Source organism: Myotis yumanensis, unplaced genomic scaffold (assembly GCF_028538775.1).
Source record: "Myotis yumanensis isolate MYYU_CA2020_CCGP unplaced genomic scaffold, mMyoYum1.0.hap1 SCAF_6, whole genome shotgun sequence".
In the NCBI taxonomy this organism is placed as follows: domain Eukaryota; kingdom Metazoa; phylum Chordata; class Mammalia; order Chiroptera; family Vespertilionidae; genus Myotis; species Myotis yumanensis.
The window spans coordinates 24,437,839-24,453,768 of NW_027223757.1; the positions used below are offsets into that span (position 1 = coordinate 24,437,839).

The following is a 15,930-nucleotide window of genomic DNA, read 5'->3' on the forward strand; positions in this document are numbered from 1 at the left end:
CAGTTTGATCCTGGTCAGGGCTTGTACGGGAGGCAACTGATCGATGTTTCTCTCTCACTCTCCCTTCCCCTCTCTCTAAAAATCAATAAAACATAGCCTCTGATGAGGATTACAAAAAAATAAAAATCAGCTTTGTCTCATCCCCTTTCTCCCTCTCCAATAATTTGATACATATTTTGATCAACATTTTAGTCAATATCTCCAGCCAGAGAGAAAAGCCAATATATTAAAGCAACTAAAAACCACAATGTATTAGAATCACCAGTGGATTTTTAAATAATTTGTAATTTTGTTTTGCTTTCCTGTTTTTTCTTTTATGCCATAATAAAATTTGCAAGATTAATTTTGCTCCCTGAAAATAAGGGTGTCTTTCTTAAATATACCCAGTTTCCCCACTTACCTATATCCAAATTATGGGATGGCAAAGCTGTTTTCAAGACAAAATTTTGAGAACAACTATCTTAGTTACCCCACTTGATTCCACAAATGTTCCACTTACCCCATTAATTTAAGGTCACTTGCTAAATTTATGTCAGAGCAATTTCATGAATCTACATTAAGAAAATAAAAGAGCCCTGGACAGTTTGCTTAGTGGTTAGAGCATCAGCCTGGTGACCAAAGGGTCACAAGTTCGATTCCCAGTCAAGGGCATGTACCTCAGTTGCAGGCTTAATCCTCAGCCCTGGTCGGTGTGAATGGACAGCAACAAATCGATGTTTCTCTCTCTTCCCCCTCCTCCCTCCCTTCCTCTTACTCTCAAAAAAAAAAAAAAAAAAATCAATGGGAAAAATATCCTGGGGTGAGGATTTAAAAAAGAAAGATAAAGGCACTTACAGCAATTAAACAAAACAAATCAAAACAAAACAAAACTAAAGTATACCTTCCCAAGGCTGTGGTTTTCTGCATTCTTCCTGATATCCACATAGCTGTGGGTTCCTGCAACTGTCTACTCCCTTCATTTACCACATTCTCAACTTTCATCTTGCCCCCTGTGAGTTGGGGTAGTGTTTGAAGGGACTACCTGGGCAACTTGCTTGGAAAGTAAATAGCTGGGACCTACTGTTGGAGACTTGCACATTCACTGGGCTTTGTGCTTGCCAATCTCTCATTGCTCCACAAAGAAGCTGTGAACCAACTTTATCCTGCAAACCAGAAACAGGAACTGAACGGGCCTCTAACCAGCCTCCAAAACAGGAAGCAGGGGACAGTCCCTATAGCACGAGAGAGGAACTGACCTGCAGCACAAAACTCCCAGAAGGCTGGCACCAGCCAAGGCCACAGGTGAGACAAGGCCACACTGTGCATTTATAATTAGGCCACACCTACAAGTGGAACCAACTTGAACTACCAACTGATGAATGCCTTAAGCAGACCACAGGAGATGGAGTTGAGGGAAGAAACCAGAATCCCAGGAGCAGGAAAGCAGGGTCAGTCACGACAATCTGCAGTTGACTATTTAGAGTAAGAAATGGATGCTCTAAAAACAAATTTACTTTTGTCCTTTGGAGTTTTCCTCTTAGTTTTGCTTTTCTTTCCAATTTTCTAGTAAAGCTCTTTTTGGCAAATTATAATTTTGCCTTCAAGAAAGCAAATGGAAACACAGTGCTTTGGGTTCATAGAGGGTGGGTAATGGCAAGCCAGCAAAAAAAAAGTCAAAAGGCCAGAGAAAACACATGTGCGGAGCACCACTGGGACGTATTTTTTAAATCCCTTCTTAACCATAGTTTTCCTTTACGTTGGCTGTTTTGATAATTTTGCTAAGGCTTGTTTCTTCAGTGAAGAAACAGTGACTGAAAGGTGGGAAGAGGCTGTAAGGTAGTTTAGATCAAACACTACTCTGTTGATTGGCATGATAGTTTTCACTCATCCATGGTGAAATAGGGACCAAAATAATAAATAATGAGTTTTTCCATACATTTACTATATGCAAAAAGCTAGCCTTTATTCTAAGCTTATGCCCATCCTTCTTTTATTCCAGACCTCACCACAGCCCCTGCTGTCATCACCACCAATCCAAAGAGAGGTTCCTGGCCCATATGCTACCGGAAGATAGAGAAAAGCAAAAGTTACTGATTCTAACACAGGCATGGGTATATTTAAAGTCCCAATTTTAGGTTTCAGTAACATAATTTTCCTGAATGTTTAACAATGAATGGGTTTCATACTTCAAGTATACTAAGTTAACATGGCTTCTTCTAGGATAGTCCTAGACTCTAACTACCATGGATAATGCTGTTTCTAACGTAAAATGTACTCCTGGTTCCAAGCAGCAACCCTAAATAACTTAACCTGGATTAGTGAGTATAATTACTTTATGTTTCATTTTTCTTATAAGTAAAATAGCTGAATAATAAAGCCTATTCTAGCTATATTTCAAAGAACTAATGTTCATTAAAAAAATTTTTTGAGACCCTGCCAGTTAGGGGTCTGTGTACCTGAGTGGAATAGCTCTTTATAACTAACATCTGTATCGCTGACAACTCTTAGCTTTCCTAGAGATTTACATTGCAGGGGACTTGAAATATTAACTTGGCATTTGCCATCTGAGTGATAGTCGTGTATATATAAACATGACGTATTTTCATAAAAAGCTTTGATAGAAATGAGTTTCCCTCAGAACAGGAATGAGAGAGTGACAAATGTAGTTAAAAAACAAACCAGATTGTAGTTTAATGGTCAAACAGGGAAATTCAGTGAAAACCTTTAACTGCTATCTATTCTTTAAAAAACACACCAACCAGTACGCATAGATAGAAGAAGCTTGTGAAAATGTAACCAAACTTTAAGCTCTTCCTCATGCCATTAAGTTGAGCTATGTGAACACCAACATTCCTTTTAAATGTTAAGGCCCTCATTAAGCTGTCCTTGCTTACCCTTCCATCTCAGTTCAGGTGTCACTTCTAAACCCCCCCAAACCCACCACATCACCCGTCTGATTCCAGAATGTGTTTCCTGGGAGCCCAAGGCATTCTCTGTGAACCCTCTCAGAGGCCCCACTAGAGCCAGGCTTTCAATCACCCCTCCCCACCAACTCGCAACTCCTTAGGGCCAGGTACATGGTATATATACAAGTCCACAGACTAAAACACTTCATTTCGTATTAATAATGTTATAATTTTAAAGTATGGAAATAGAGAGCTGAGGGAATCTCAGAACCCTTTTATTCCAACCCTCCACTCTTTTTGAGATTTTAAATGACTTGCTCCCAATCAGAGAAGAAGCAAGGACCAGAATCCAGATCTTGAAACTCTTGTTCCAATGCTCACACCACGCTGCCTTGCCTTTGCAAATTTATAGGACTAAATGAGGAAAATCAGAATTTAATTCAATCCCTGGTCAATTTTATAAGCCTTTTGGAGGAGATGAGTTGCATGGTTCAGAACTGAGCCAGGATAAAAACTCAGATCTAAGCTGAGCAGCAGTACTCTTCCCATATATATCATAATGATTCAGCTTTCAAATGGAGGGGGTGGATGTAGAACAAAGGTCAGCATGGCCCAGGGACCAAAATCCTGCCAGGCCTGTTTTTGTACAGCTTACAAGCTAAGAATGCTTTTTACATTTTTTGATGGGTGGGGAGAAAAAAGAAAAAAAGAGTTATATTTTGTGAAATATATAAAATTCCAATTTCAGTGTCCATTAATAAAGTTCACTGGACTACAGCCATGATCATTCGTTTAGGTATTGTTTATGGCTGCTCTTGTGTAACAACTGCACAATTGAAAAGTGAGAGAGACCTGCTGCAAAGTCTAAAATATTTACGATCTGGCCCTTCACAGAAAACTCTGCGGAATCCTGGTGGATGAGGCGCATTTGCTTTTTGAGAAATCAGAAGAAAAGCTGGACTACCATCAGACTCAGCAGTCCTCAGTTTAGAAAAACAAAGGGTTTGGACAAAACAAATACCTCTGCCACATCTTCATGCTGAATGAGAGGGCTCAAAGTTCATTCACTCACCTAGGCAGAGGGTAAGCTGGGACCTTCGAAGTGGAATGGGACAGAGATGACCTGCAAACACTGGTCTTTCTAGAGCAGTGGTTCTCAACCTTCCTAATGCCGCGACCCTTTAATACAGTTCCTCATGTTGTGGTGACCCCCAATTTCATTGTTACAAATTGAACATAATTAAAGCATAGTGATTAATCACAAAAACAATATGTAATTATATATGTGTTTTCCGAAGGTCTTAGGCAACCTCTAAGGGGTCGCAACCCACAGGTTGGGAACCGCTGTTCTAGAGTGACTCTTCCCCACTATTCCACACTGTACCCAAATGGCTCATAAGTTCCCTGCCAGCTCCCTACCATAGGATTCCAAGATAGAGAACTACCCTTGACTTTGAGAGCAAACCTGCACAGCTAAATGGAGGCAGCAAGGGCAAAGCATACCATTTTAGTCAGCCACCAGGCCCGGAATCTGGCATTGACTAGCTTCTACCTGAATCTTGGAGCCAGTTATGATCTCTTGGTCTTCTCAGCTAAGGACAGTAAGAAGGCACTTCCTTCATAGGCTTGTTTGGAGGATTAAATGAGATACAGTTCAAATGTCAGGTCCCTTCTAATCTTTCTCCCCTTTCCAGACAATAAACAGTAAGTGAACCTTGTTAGAAAACTTTCAAATAGGCTCACAGTTTACAATTTTTTAATAGAGCCACATAAAAAAATATATCAGTGCAGTAAAAATAAGCTATTTGGTTGGGTGTTTCCCTCACACATCTTTCAATTCTTTGAAGCTTCTTCCAAATTATAATCCCAGAATAAGAACACTGCAGTTTTTAGAAAAGTTATGTTTATGTAATTTTTATAGCAAGCTACCCAAAAAACCAAGCGACACAGTATATTGTACTCATGTTCACTTATGAAGACCAAGATTGTAAAAAAAACACCCAGAACCAGAAAATCCTAGTTTATTTAGTCTGACTTCCTTAACATGAAGTTCTTCTTCTTCTTAAAATAGTCAGCTTTGGATGAATTCCAAAACTGACATAAGCCTAATTCAGGTGTTTTGAAGAAATTGAAGACAATCAGAGCTGAAAATAAAACTGGAATATAAAATGTTTTATGTGATCACAAATGCAAGAACCTTATTGTCTGAAACCACCATTAAATAAAATTTTCTGCCCATGCTTATAAAAATAAATAAGTATATATTCTCTCAACATTGGTTGCACAGGTTAATTTCAGCAACATGTTCTAATTTCTAATATTTGCTAACACAGCTAATTGCTTCAGTCACTAGAACTGCAATAACACTGAAATCTGCGATAGGCTGAAAATATACTTATTTTTTCATAGCTTATGCTAGCAATCACCTTAATGGCCACTTTAGTCTTAGTTATTAAGATAGCCTATCAGCATTTTAAACAATGTTAAATTACACACTATCCAGCCCATCCTGGTGTATGGGGTAATAAAACCAGATCCTAGTTCTTTCACTGAAATCCTAAAAAGTTACCACACAAGTTTAGCATGAGTGACAAGGTTATTACCCTTGGAAGTAATTACTTGAAAGTTCAAATTGATACGAGATGGGAAATTCAAGCCACTAAACTTGTTTAGGTAAAATGACTCGGGAGATCATGACATGACAGGCAAATGCATAGATACACTCCTCGTGCGGCTGGCTTTGACATGGTCATGGTTTCTGTACTCCCAAAACTACACAGAAAAAAAAGGGTGGGAACATCATCTAACAGTCACAGGTAGGCAGAGAAGGACAATATGGGCCAAACCTAACAGAAGAGAAACCAAGACACTGAGTGAAGAAGGGCTGATTGGGGCTGATGAATAGAAGTTCTTTATGAGGACCACGCGGACCCCGGGCTCCAGCGTGGCCGTGGGTGAGTCGGTCCCTCGTACAGATACACACGGGCTCCTTCGCCAGCACCCACTCGCTCCCAGGAAGAGCGAGCGCCAGGAGCAGCCGCGCAGCGCCGCTCGCTGCCCCTAAGGTGGGGCAAGAAGTAAAGTAGGAAGCACGCCTGCTGCCCAGAAAAATGTATTTTCTCCCCTGCAGCGGCCCCTGACCGCGGAGGCTGGGGAAGGGGTTACATACGCACCTGCATTGTAAAACCGGTCCAGCACCGTGGTCTCCCCAAAGTCCAGTTTTCCAAAATGAAGGGTCTCAAGAGTGGCGCCCACCGTCTCGCACGCCTCCCGCAGGCTCTGCAGGGCCTCGGTCTCGGACACCACCTGCTGCCCCTGGCTCTCTTCGTTGATCACATAAGCCACCGTGGTCCGTCGGCCGCCGCCCGCACCAGTGTTGCCCCGGCAACGGACGGCGCTGCTCCCGGAGGCGGCGGTGGGACACCCAGTGACCGGCGCGGCGGCACTCTCCACGTTCCAGAAGCTGCCCGGTGGCGGCGGGGGCAGCTGGTTCTCCCCGCCCTCGGCCACCGCCGCCGCTCCTCCCCTCCAGCAGCTACGGTCCTCGGCGAGGGCACAGAGGCCCGAGTGGGCTAAGGGTGGCACGGAGAAAGTGATACCCTCGCCCGCCTCCGCGCTCATCTTCCCCGGCCGGGCTGCAGCGGCGGCGTCCCCCGCGCAGCCGCTCCGTCTGGGCAGCCACAGCTCGGGGCTGCTCCGCGCGCGCCGGGCTAAGCAGCTGCCATCGCGAGTCGTGCCTTCCGCGCCGCGCCGACGCCTCCTCTCGGACGCCCTTTCCCCCGAAGGGACGCCGCTGCCCGGCGGCGCCTCGCCCCTCCTCGGCGCCTCCGTGGCCGCGCCGCTCGCCCGCCGCAGGGTGTAGAGTACAAGGGGTGGGACGGCGCTTCCTTTTCTTGGCGGGCGGACAAGTCGGCTCGCAAACCTGCGCGGCGGTGCAGCTCAAGGGCGCCGCGTTCCGGGTGCGAGTGCCCGGGTGTGTCAACCCGGGGCCCCGGCTCCTTCCGCGCGGGGCGCTCGGGGAGGGGCCAGGCGGAGCGCCCTTTGGGTGGGGAGCGGAGCTACCTGGCCCGCACCTGACGGGCAGGCAGGCGCGCTGGGCGGCGTGTCGGGACAGATCGGCCTCCCTGCTCGGCAGCAGCTCCCCGGGATCTGCTCTACGTCTTCCTACTCCCCTGGCCTCCTTTTACTTCCGAGTGCTGCGGCCGCTCGGCCCCCGCGCCAGCCCCGCCGCGGCAGTGTCCGCGCTCGCCGCTCGCCCTGCCCGCCACAGGCTTCTGGCCGCCCACTCGTCGCGGCACCGAGAGTCGGGCCCGCCCCAGAGGAGGCGCCACTGGGAAGCCGGAGCCGGGACGAAACTGACCGCGCCGCCGCTCCCGGATCTCAGCCCCAGCGCGGCGCCGAGCCAAGGTTCTCCGCCACCAACCGGGCCCCCACCGAAGAAGACCTGGAGTCTGCAAAAGCCCGAAGCGCACGCGACAACAGGGTGGCGCAAAAAGTCTGTCTAGCGAATGCTGGGGCCTCCGGCGCTACAGCCCCGGCAGCATTTGCAGCATTTCCCGTGGCCACGGCGCCCCCCTCTGGCCCCTGCCGGGCTCGCTCGACAGCGCCGTCTGGAAGGACTGGGGCCGCCCAGAAGGCCCGCTTTGTGAAAGGCGGGAGGATTTCAACCCAGGGAGCACCCTGGAGCTGGGGCCTAACTGGGGAGGGTGGTTTGTTCGTGACAGTGCGCTCCGGAAGTGGCAGGCCAAATTTATCAGGTCTTCCCCTGGCACATTTCCTTTAAAAATGTCCAATAGTTGTGCTATCATCAATGAATAATTGGTTAGCTCCTGACCGATTTAGCATTCTTATTTAGGGTCTTAACAGTCTCCCCTCCACCTCCTCCCCACCCCACCCCCAACACACACACACACACACACACACACACACACACACACACAAACAAATACGTGTGCCATATATCCATATCCTTGGGATAGAAGACGAGGTCTATACCCGATTCGGCAAATCATCAGCCGCCAGTTAAAAGAAGGAAATTAAGTGACTTACTCTGTTCTTTAAATTGCACCACAGGCCCTGGCCGGTGTGACTCAGTGGTTACATGACTCAGTAGTTAGAGAGTGGGCTCCTGCACCAAAGGGTCACGTGTTCAATTCTTGGTCAAGGGCACAAACCTGGGTTGTGGATTCGCTCCCGCCCCTGAGGGAGGCAACCAGTTGATGTGCCTCTCTCATCTCTCTCTCTCTCTCTCTCTCTCTCTCTCTCTCCCCACTCCATGTGTCTCTCACATCCATGTCTCTCTCAAACAGCAATGGAAAAAGATATCCTCAGATGAGGATTAACAACTCAATTGTACCATGGAGAGGGGGGCTCGAGGGGAATGCTTGGATTGCTTAAAAGCGTTCAAACAAAAAGAATCTACTTAGTTAAAGAGTAAAAACAGATGTGTAAATTCTCAGAAAACTCCACAATGCTGTAACTTTAAGAAAACCAGTGAAAATTGCAAGGAAGTTACAGGCTTTGGGCTTCCCATATTCAGGAATTGCTTGAGTTCTTATAAAAAAAATAGAAGCCCAGAGGCTACACAATTGTATTCTAAGGAAGCAAAATGGCCTTAGCTCTTTCTAAAGGTTTGTAAGATGATAAAAGGACATTTACAGTTAGGAAACTTTACACTCTTCATGTCAGCTGGAATCTATGTGATCCATCTCTGCTTTTGTGCTTGAAATCATTAGAGTGTATATCAGTGATATACTGAGACAAAATGTTGATAGGCTACTAATATATATCTTTTAGTATTTCCAACAACTTATCAAACCTATAAACTCCTGTTGGAAGATAATCCTCTACCCGATCCTGGCCTAAAATAATAAACACTGGAAATTCATTAGAATCTTATCTGAAAAACTAAAATGCCTAAATTCTCAAATAGCATTTTACTATACAAAGAAGACCTAAGATTATTATACACTAATGGCCTGGTGCACAAAATTCGTGCACGGGTTGGGGGGGTGTCCCTCAGCCCAGCCTGCACCCTCTCCAATCTGGGACCCCTCGGGGGATGTCCGACTGCCAGTTTAGGCCCAATCCCACTGCTGGCTCCTAACCACTCACCTGCCTGATCACCCCTAACCATTCTGCCTGCCAGCCTGCTTGCCCCCAACTGCCCCCCCCCGCCAGCCTGATTGCTCCCAACTGCCCCCCCACCAGCCTGCTCACCCCCAACTGGCCCCCCCTGCCAGCCTGCTCACCCCCAACTGCCCCCCCCCCCCGCTGGCCTGATCACCCCCAACTGCCCTCCCCTCCTGGCCTGATCACCCCTAACCACCTCTGCCTCGGCCCCGCCACCATGGCTTTGTCCAGAAGGATGTCCAGAAGGTCTCCTGGAAGGTCTCCCGGTCTAATTAGCATATTACCCTTTTATTAGTATAGATAACTAGAGGCCCAGTGCATGAAATTCATGCACGAAGGGGGGGATCCCTCAGCCTGGCTTGCACCCTCTCCAATCTGGGACCCCTTGGGGGATGTCCACTGGCTCCTAACCACTCACCTGCCTGCCTGCCTGATTGCCCCTAACTGCTTTGCCTGCCTGCCTGATCACCCCTAACTGCTTCCCTGCTGGCCTGATCGCTCCTAACCACCTCTGCCTCGGCCCCTGATGCCGTGGCTTTGTCAAGGACGATGACCAGAAGATGTCCGGTCTACCTGGTCTAATTAACATAATACCCTTTTATTAGTATAGATTAGTCAGCTCAGACAGCCATAACAAAATATCATAAATTTGTGTGGCTTAAACAACAGAAATATATTTTTCCCACAGTTCTGGAGGCTGGAATTTTGGGTCAAGGTACCAGCATAGCATCATCCCATACACCAGAAAGTGGTGGATCAATTGCCAGTCAGGGCACATGCCCAGGTTGCAGATTCAATACCCATTCCAGTGAGTGCAGGAAACAACAGAACAATGTTTCTCTCTCTCTCCCATTTTCTCTCTGAGATCAATTATAATGAACTAGAGGCCCGGTGCATGAAATTCGTGCACTAGGGGGAGTCCTTCAGCCTGGCCTGCGCCCTCTCTCAGTCTGGGAGCCCCCAGATCATTGCCCTGGAAAGGAAGGCCCTGCCCACCAGCCGGGGCTCTGCGATTGATGGCAGCCAGCAAAGAGGGAGTCCCTACCCACCCTGCCCAGGCTCTGTGATCCATGCTGCACAGAGGGAGGCCCTTCACACCCAGCCTGGGGCTGGGGATCAATCGCAGAACAAAGAGAGGCCCAGCCCGCCCTGCTGGGGCTCTGGGATCAATCGCAGAACAAAGAGAGGCCCTTCCCGCTGGGCTGGGGCTCTGCCATTCATCGCTATCCACAGGGAGGCCCTGCCCACCCTGCTGGGATCAATAGAAGAGCAGAGCTGAGGACCAGGCAGCAGGGGCTCTACGATGGGCCCTCCCAGCCACGGCTTTGTCCGGAAGACATCCGGTCTATCCGGTCTAATTAGCATATTACCCTTTTACTAGTATAGATGATAAATAAATAATGTTCTCTAAGTATGGTTTTAACAGGAAAGACATTAGTGATCTATGAAGTGAAAAACTCATTATAACACATATATACAGCATGACCCCATTTAAAAAATATATATTTATTGATTTCAGAGAAAGGGAGAAGGATAGATAGAAATATCAATGATGAGAATCATTGATCAGGTGCCTCCTGCATGCCCCTACTGAGGATCAAGCCTGAAATTTGACCAGGAATCATATCATGACCTCCTGGTTCATAGATCGATGCTCAACCACTGAGCCCCACCAGCCGGGCCCCATTTTTATCAATACCAGGCACATGAGGTACATTGGCAAGATCTCACTCCTAGACGAAAGTCTGAAATTGCCCAAACTCCTTTGCAGCTAGGTTTCTGGATATGGATTCGTTTCTGCTAATTGGATGCGCTTGCACAATATTTTGAAGACAGAAGTGGGGCAGAGGCATCTTCCTGCAGTGTGGGCTGTTTGCCACTGGTGATCATGTTTGCAGAGATGTGGAGGTTTTCTGCAGCAGAATCCAGGCTGTGCACAGACAGTTGTGGCAGAGGCAGTGCCCAGTGACCTGTTTTGTGGGAGCTGGAGGGCACTTTCGGGGGCAACAGTTTCCTGATCCCTGGGTCACAGCTGTGCCCGAGTGTCCTAAAATTCAGTGTGGCTGAGGGGGCAGCTCCTCCCACTGGGCAGGGAGTCTTTCCTGGAGGCCCAGCCTAATACCCACTCCTCCAGCTTTCCGATGATTTCCCAAGCACCAACTCCCTGTGCTAAATTCTTTCCTGTCTAAAATAGCAAAGATCTAAAAACATTTTGGATCCTCTACTTTCAACGAAAACAATGCTGCACAGGGTCAGGTCTGAGAAGTGGGTGAGGTGTTGCGGAAGGCTCCCTTCTTTGAGTCTCAGCTTCCTCTTCTGTAGAAAAGAGACCAAAGATTATCTGTTCATAGTTACTGAAGACCGTGACAGCTATGTTTCCCGAAGATGGCTACAACATTTCCTATCCCTCCTGTGGCCTTGCCACTTTCCTCCACATCCTCTCTCTTGAAGTGTGGCTGACCTCTGAATTCCAAGGCCAAGGCCGAAAAGGCATGGGCTGTAGCCCTGCCCACCCCACCAGGGTTTCCCAGCTCCGGCCCTGCCCACACCACTTGGGGCTCTGTCTGGTGCAGGGCCTTGCCTTCCTGGCTCGCTTCCCCTCCCGTCAGTGGCCCAGCACCTCACTGCACATCATGGCCTACCTTCCGGTGCTGCTGGGCCCAGCAGGTGGGGTAAGAGCCCATGTCGGGCCTCGCACCTCCTGGCTCCTGTGTGCCGCTGCGCCCTGCACCCCGCAGCCCCTATTCCTGCCGCTGTTCTGACCTGGGCCAGACGCCCAGGTGCTGTGTGCGGCCCACGGGGACTGCTGTGGCCACCAGGAAAGCCTCCTCACCCCATCCCCAACTCCAGCGCCCTGATCCCAGGTCCACTTCCGCCAAAGGAGAGCTTTGCCTGTGCAACTGCCCGAGACCAAGACCGAGCAACTCCAAGGTCCCCGGACCCCAAATTTCTGCCAGCCAAGGTGGTTGTCTGGCTGGCCCCGCCCTGATCGGGGTGTTGGGGGTGATCCAGCCCAGATCAGGCCAGTTCGCTGGCCTCAGTGGGTCTCATAGCGACCAATTGTTAGGTCATTATGGTCATGACGGTGTTACAGTTTCTGGATTTTTATCTGTGTGTGTGTATATATATATATATAGTATTTTATAAAAATCTTAACTTTTTAGACCATTTCACCTTTGCTTCCCTTCCAGATCTTTTCAGAGCCATTTTTTCATACACAATTTTTATTTTGCTGACTTTGTTTCACTTTGAATTGATTTAATAATTTTAAAGATGTTCTTGATTAGTGGCACCCAAACTCCAATGAAATACTGAAAGACTGTAGTTAGTTCTAAGTCTCTCACTAATGGCATGATTTAGCTAATTGCACTTACATGGAATTTATTAAGTTGAACCATTTGAAATTTCCATTTTTATAGCTGATAAATAGACAAATATGCATAAATTCAGATGGTTCAATTTACAACTCAAATATGAAGACTGTCAGCAGACAGAGGGGACAGGTGCTTCCAAGGTTGGCTCAGTGTGTCCATCTAGAGAAAATGAAAGCATTTTTTCCTAACTGAATCACCCAGAAGAGGTGCATTTTCACAATTGTATAAATAAAAGGAAAGGAGTACTTTTTTCTAATACAAAAAGACGTATGCAAAATCACTGCCTATTTTGGGTTCTCAGGTTTGTTCTTAAAGAGGCAAAATAGTGCCCTAGCCAGTTTTGCTCAGTGGATAGACAATTTCTTACCATTATAGTCTGTGCTTATTCTAATTGCTAATTTCCAAAGTACTAAGGTTTAGAATATGGGGAAGTTAATTTCAGTACATATGACCTCTCCTGGAGAGGTGTCTTTAGTCCATTTTAAATAGGTGAGACAAGGTCCATTGGAGATAGCACTTTTATAAGTCACAGATCCTGGTAATTCTAAGTCCATTATTTAGAAAACTAGAGGCCCGATGCATGAAAATTCGTGCAAGAGTAGGCCTTCCTTCCCCCAGCTGTTGGCACCGGCTTCCCTCCAGCACCCAGGACCTGGGCTTTCTCCTCCAGCCGCTGGCAGGCACTCAGGACTCAGGCTGGCTTCCCCCAGGCCACCCGCAGGCACCTGGGACCCAGGCTGGCTTCCCTCTGGCCCAACTTTGTCAGGAAAGATGTCCGGAAGACGTCCAATCTAGCTAGCATATTACCCTTTCATTAGTATAGATCTTCACCAGGATATTCAGGCCAGCTTCTCCCCTAAGTGGAAGGCAGTGAAAAAAAGTGGTAAGGAATAACTTTCACTAGTGTGGCTTAGTTATGGAGCCCATCCTGTATCTAGTTCAAGGTACAATTTGAGGCTCAGTCTTGGTCTTAACCCTTGGTCTGTGTAGTAAGGGGTAAAGAGAGAAGTCTGCAATGAGAAGGGAAGAAAGGCATGTTGTATAGACAAAATCAATAACTGCAGGGCTTTAAAGTTACCACTTGTAGATTGAAAGGAATCACCTACTTTTTCATGAAATTCCATAGCATTATTCCCATCAACTTTTCCTGGGATCTTATCTTTGTAACTAATACTTTGTAAGTACTAAAGTGTCACACATAGTCACATGAGAGAGACTGTTTTTACCAATAGTCCTGCTACCCTGCATGAAGGAGGTTAGGTAAGAAATAGTTGGTGGCAGTAATCTATATATATGAAAGCCTAATATGCAAATTGTCCTTGTGGGAGTTTGACCAGGAGACTGATTGCTCGCTATGACGTGCGCTGACCACCAGGGGGCGGCACAGAATGAAGGAAGGCCCTGGCCGGCAGCAAAAGGCCCCAATCGGCCCTGATCACCAACCAGGCCTAGGGACCCTACCCGGGTACGAATTTCATGTACCCGGCCTCTAGTTGGAAAATAAAAGCATTCCACACTTATTTCCAAATCAGTGGAGACATGTTCATCACACCAATTATGGTCATGTTAAACCAAATGCAGAAATTGTAGTTTTGTCCCACATGTGTGAGCAAGATGCTGACTGCATCACTCCCACGTCCAAGTGTAGCTCTGCTGAATGGAATCCCTCTTACAATGAGCCAAAGCATGCACTTTCAGTAGAGAAGAGCCCTGAAAATAATGTACTTCTATTATAGTGTTGATCATTCCTATTCCTCCTGGCTCTTACAAATTTGGGGTTGGTGGGGAGTGGGGAGAAACTCTTCTATTACAAATTTTCTCTGCTGTGCCCTCCACAAATGCATCTTTGCTGTGCTTTTAGGGTGGAGGAAAGTTTTTCAGAATTTTTGGGTCCTTTTAGGACCCAAAATTGGTGTTTTAAATTTACATAAACATTTAGTCAGACTTGCAAGAAAATATTTTCATTGGCTTTCCCCAAAAGTTTTTTATATACTTTAAATCCATATTAATTTTTTACTTGGACTCTATCATTCATGAACCATTTCTCTGCTCATTTATTATCCCACCTATGTGCCCATTATGTTTAGATTAGTTTAATAGTGTGATATGGATTCCTCAAAAAATGAGTCATTTAATAACCATCACTAATGACATAATTAGTCTCTCATTTACTAGTGGCCCTGACTCATTCTCAGAATAAGTCATACTCAAGAAAAGATAAATGAGCTAACTGAAAAAAATGAACAGCTTATCACATTCAGTATTTCCAATGGCATTTTACTTTTTGTATTTAATATTTATCAAGTATTATTAAATGTTTATGGAGTTGTGGTCAATACTAATCATAATACTAGCACTACTGGAATTAATAATAAAGATATGATAACTTGTCCTAGAAAAAGATCCCTAAAGCCATAAAGTAATACAGTTTTTAATTTAAAATTTTATGTATATATATAATTATCCTAAAGTGATGTATAATAAGGAAATTGGTAAAATAATTCCAAGTGTAAGTATCTATTACACTTGAACAAGATTCAGAGAAGAATAGTGGAATGGAGTTCAAGGAGAAAAAGAAATGATAAATTTTCTTATAGTTAAAGATGATCTTGCTAATGTATTTTTAAAAATTGAAAATAGTGATAGGCAGCATCTACAGGACGGACTACGATGATCTCTGCCGCCTGGTATTCATGCTTTTAGTAAACCCATCCCCTTGAAGGTGGGTCCGACCTAATGACTTGCTGCTAACAAAGAGTACACACACAGCAAAAGTGATGGGATGCAACTTCTGAGACTAGGTTACAAAAAGAGGGTGAAATCTGTCTTGCTCATCCTCTTTTGTTCTCTCTCTCTCTCTCTCTCTCTCTCTCTCTCCCTCCACTCTCTCTCTATTTCACGCTCTGTCTTTCTGAGGGAGGCCAGGTGTCATGTTGTAAACTGCCCTATGGAGAGCCCCATGTGGCCATTGGCCAGCACAGAGCCAGCCCCTCAGTTTAACAGCTCAAAAGGAACGGAATCCTGCCAGCATGTATGTGAGTGAACTTGGAAGTGGATTATTCTTAGTCTTCAGATGAGACCAACTCCTTGACTTCCGTCTTGTGAGAGATCTTGAGTAATCGGACCCAGAAAAACTGAGAAAATAAATGTTTGTTTTCAGCTAAGTGGACAGTTTATTACAAAGCACTAGATAAGTAATACAATGATTGTGTCAGATGCCTATTATTTTTAGCATCTATTGGAAACATTTAAATTGATAAAATACTTTTAATTTTAAAATGAAATCTTCAATAAGCTCGAAATTACATCATTTGCAGCTATTTGAGCTTATGAGAAAACTTTTTAGAGGGCAACTTAAAATGTATGTGGGTTTCATAATTTTTCTAAATTATTTTGGGGAGTGCATGAGTTAAAAATTAGCAATGTCCTCGCAATATTGAGCAACCCTCATTTCTATGGGATAGTGAAAGATGTTAAGGGAAAAAATTAAGAATGAAATGGGAAGTAGATGGTTAAATTTCCTGCCTTAAAGAACTAAA

The 15,930-nt window shown here is 45.8% G+C and overlaps 1 protein-coding gene across 2 annotated transcripts in view; it reads right to left on the minus strand.

Moving 5' to 3' along the window:
* MAP3K5 (mitogen-activated protein kinase kinase kinase 5) overlaps window positions 1-6,796 on the minus strand; it is a 169,284-nt gene extending 162,488 nt beyond the window's left edge. Inside the window, exon 1 of one of the 2 annotated variants that reach the window (XM_070417761.1) lies at window positions 6,059-6,796. In XM_070417761.1, coding sequence (XP_070273862.1) covers window positions 6,059-6,506 — 448 coding nt within the window. In that variant the 5' untranslated portion in view covers window positions 6,507-6,796. The remainder of the gene's footprint in view (window positions 1-6,058) is intronic. The other variant, XM_070417762.1, reaches the window with a different exon arrangement.
* Window positions 6,797-15,930: the final 9,134 nt, after the last annotated feature.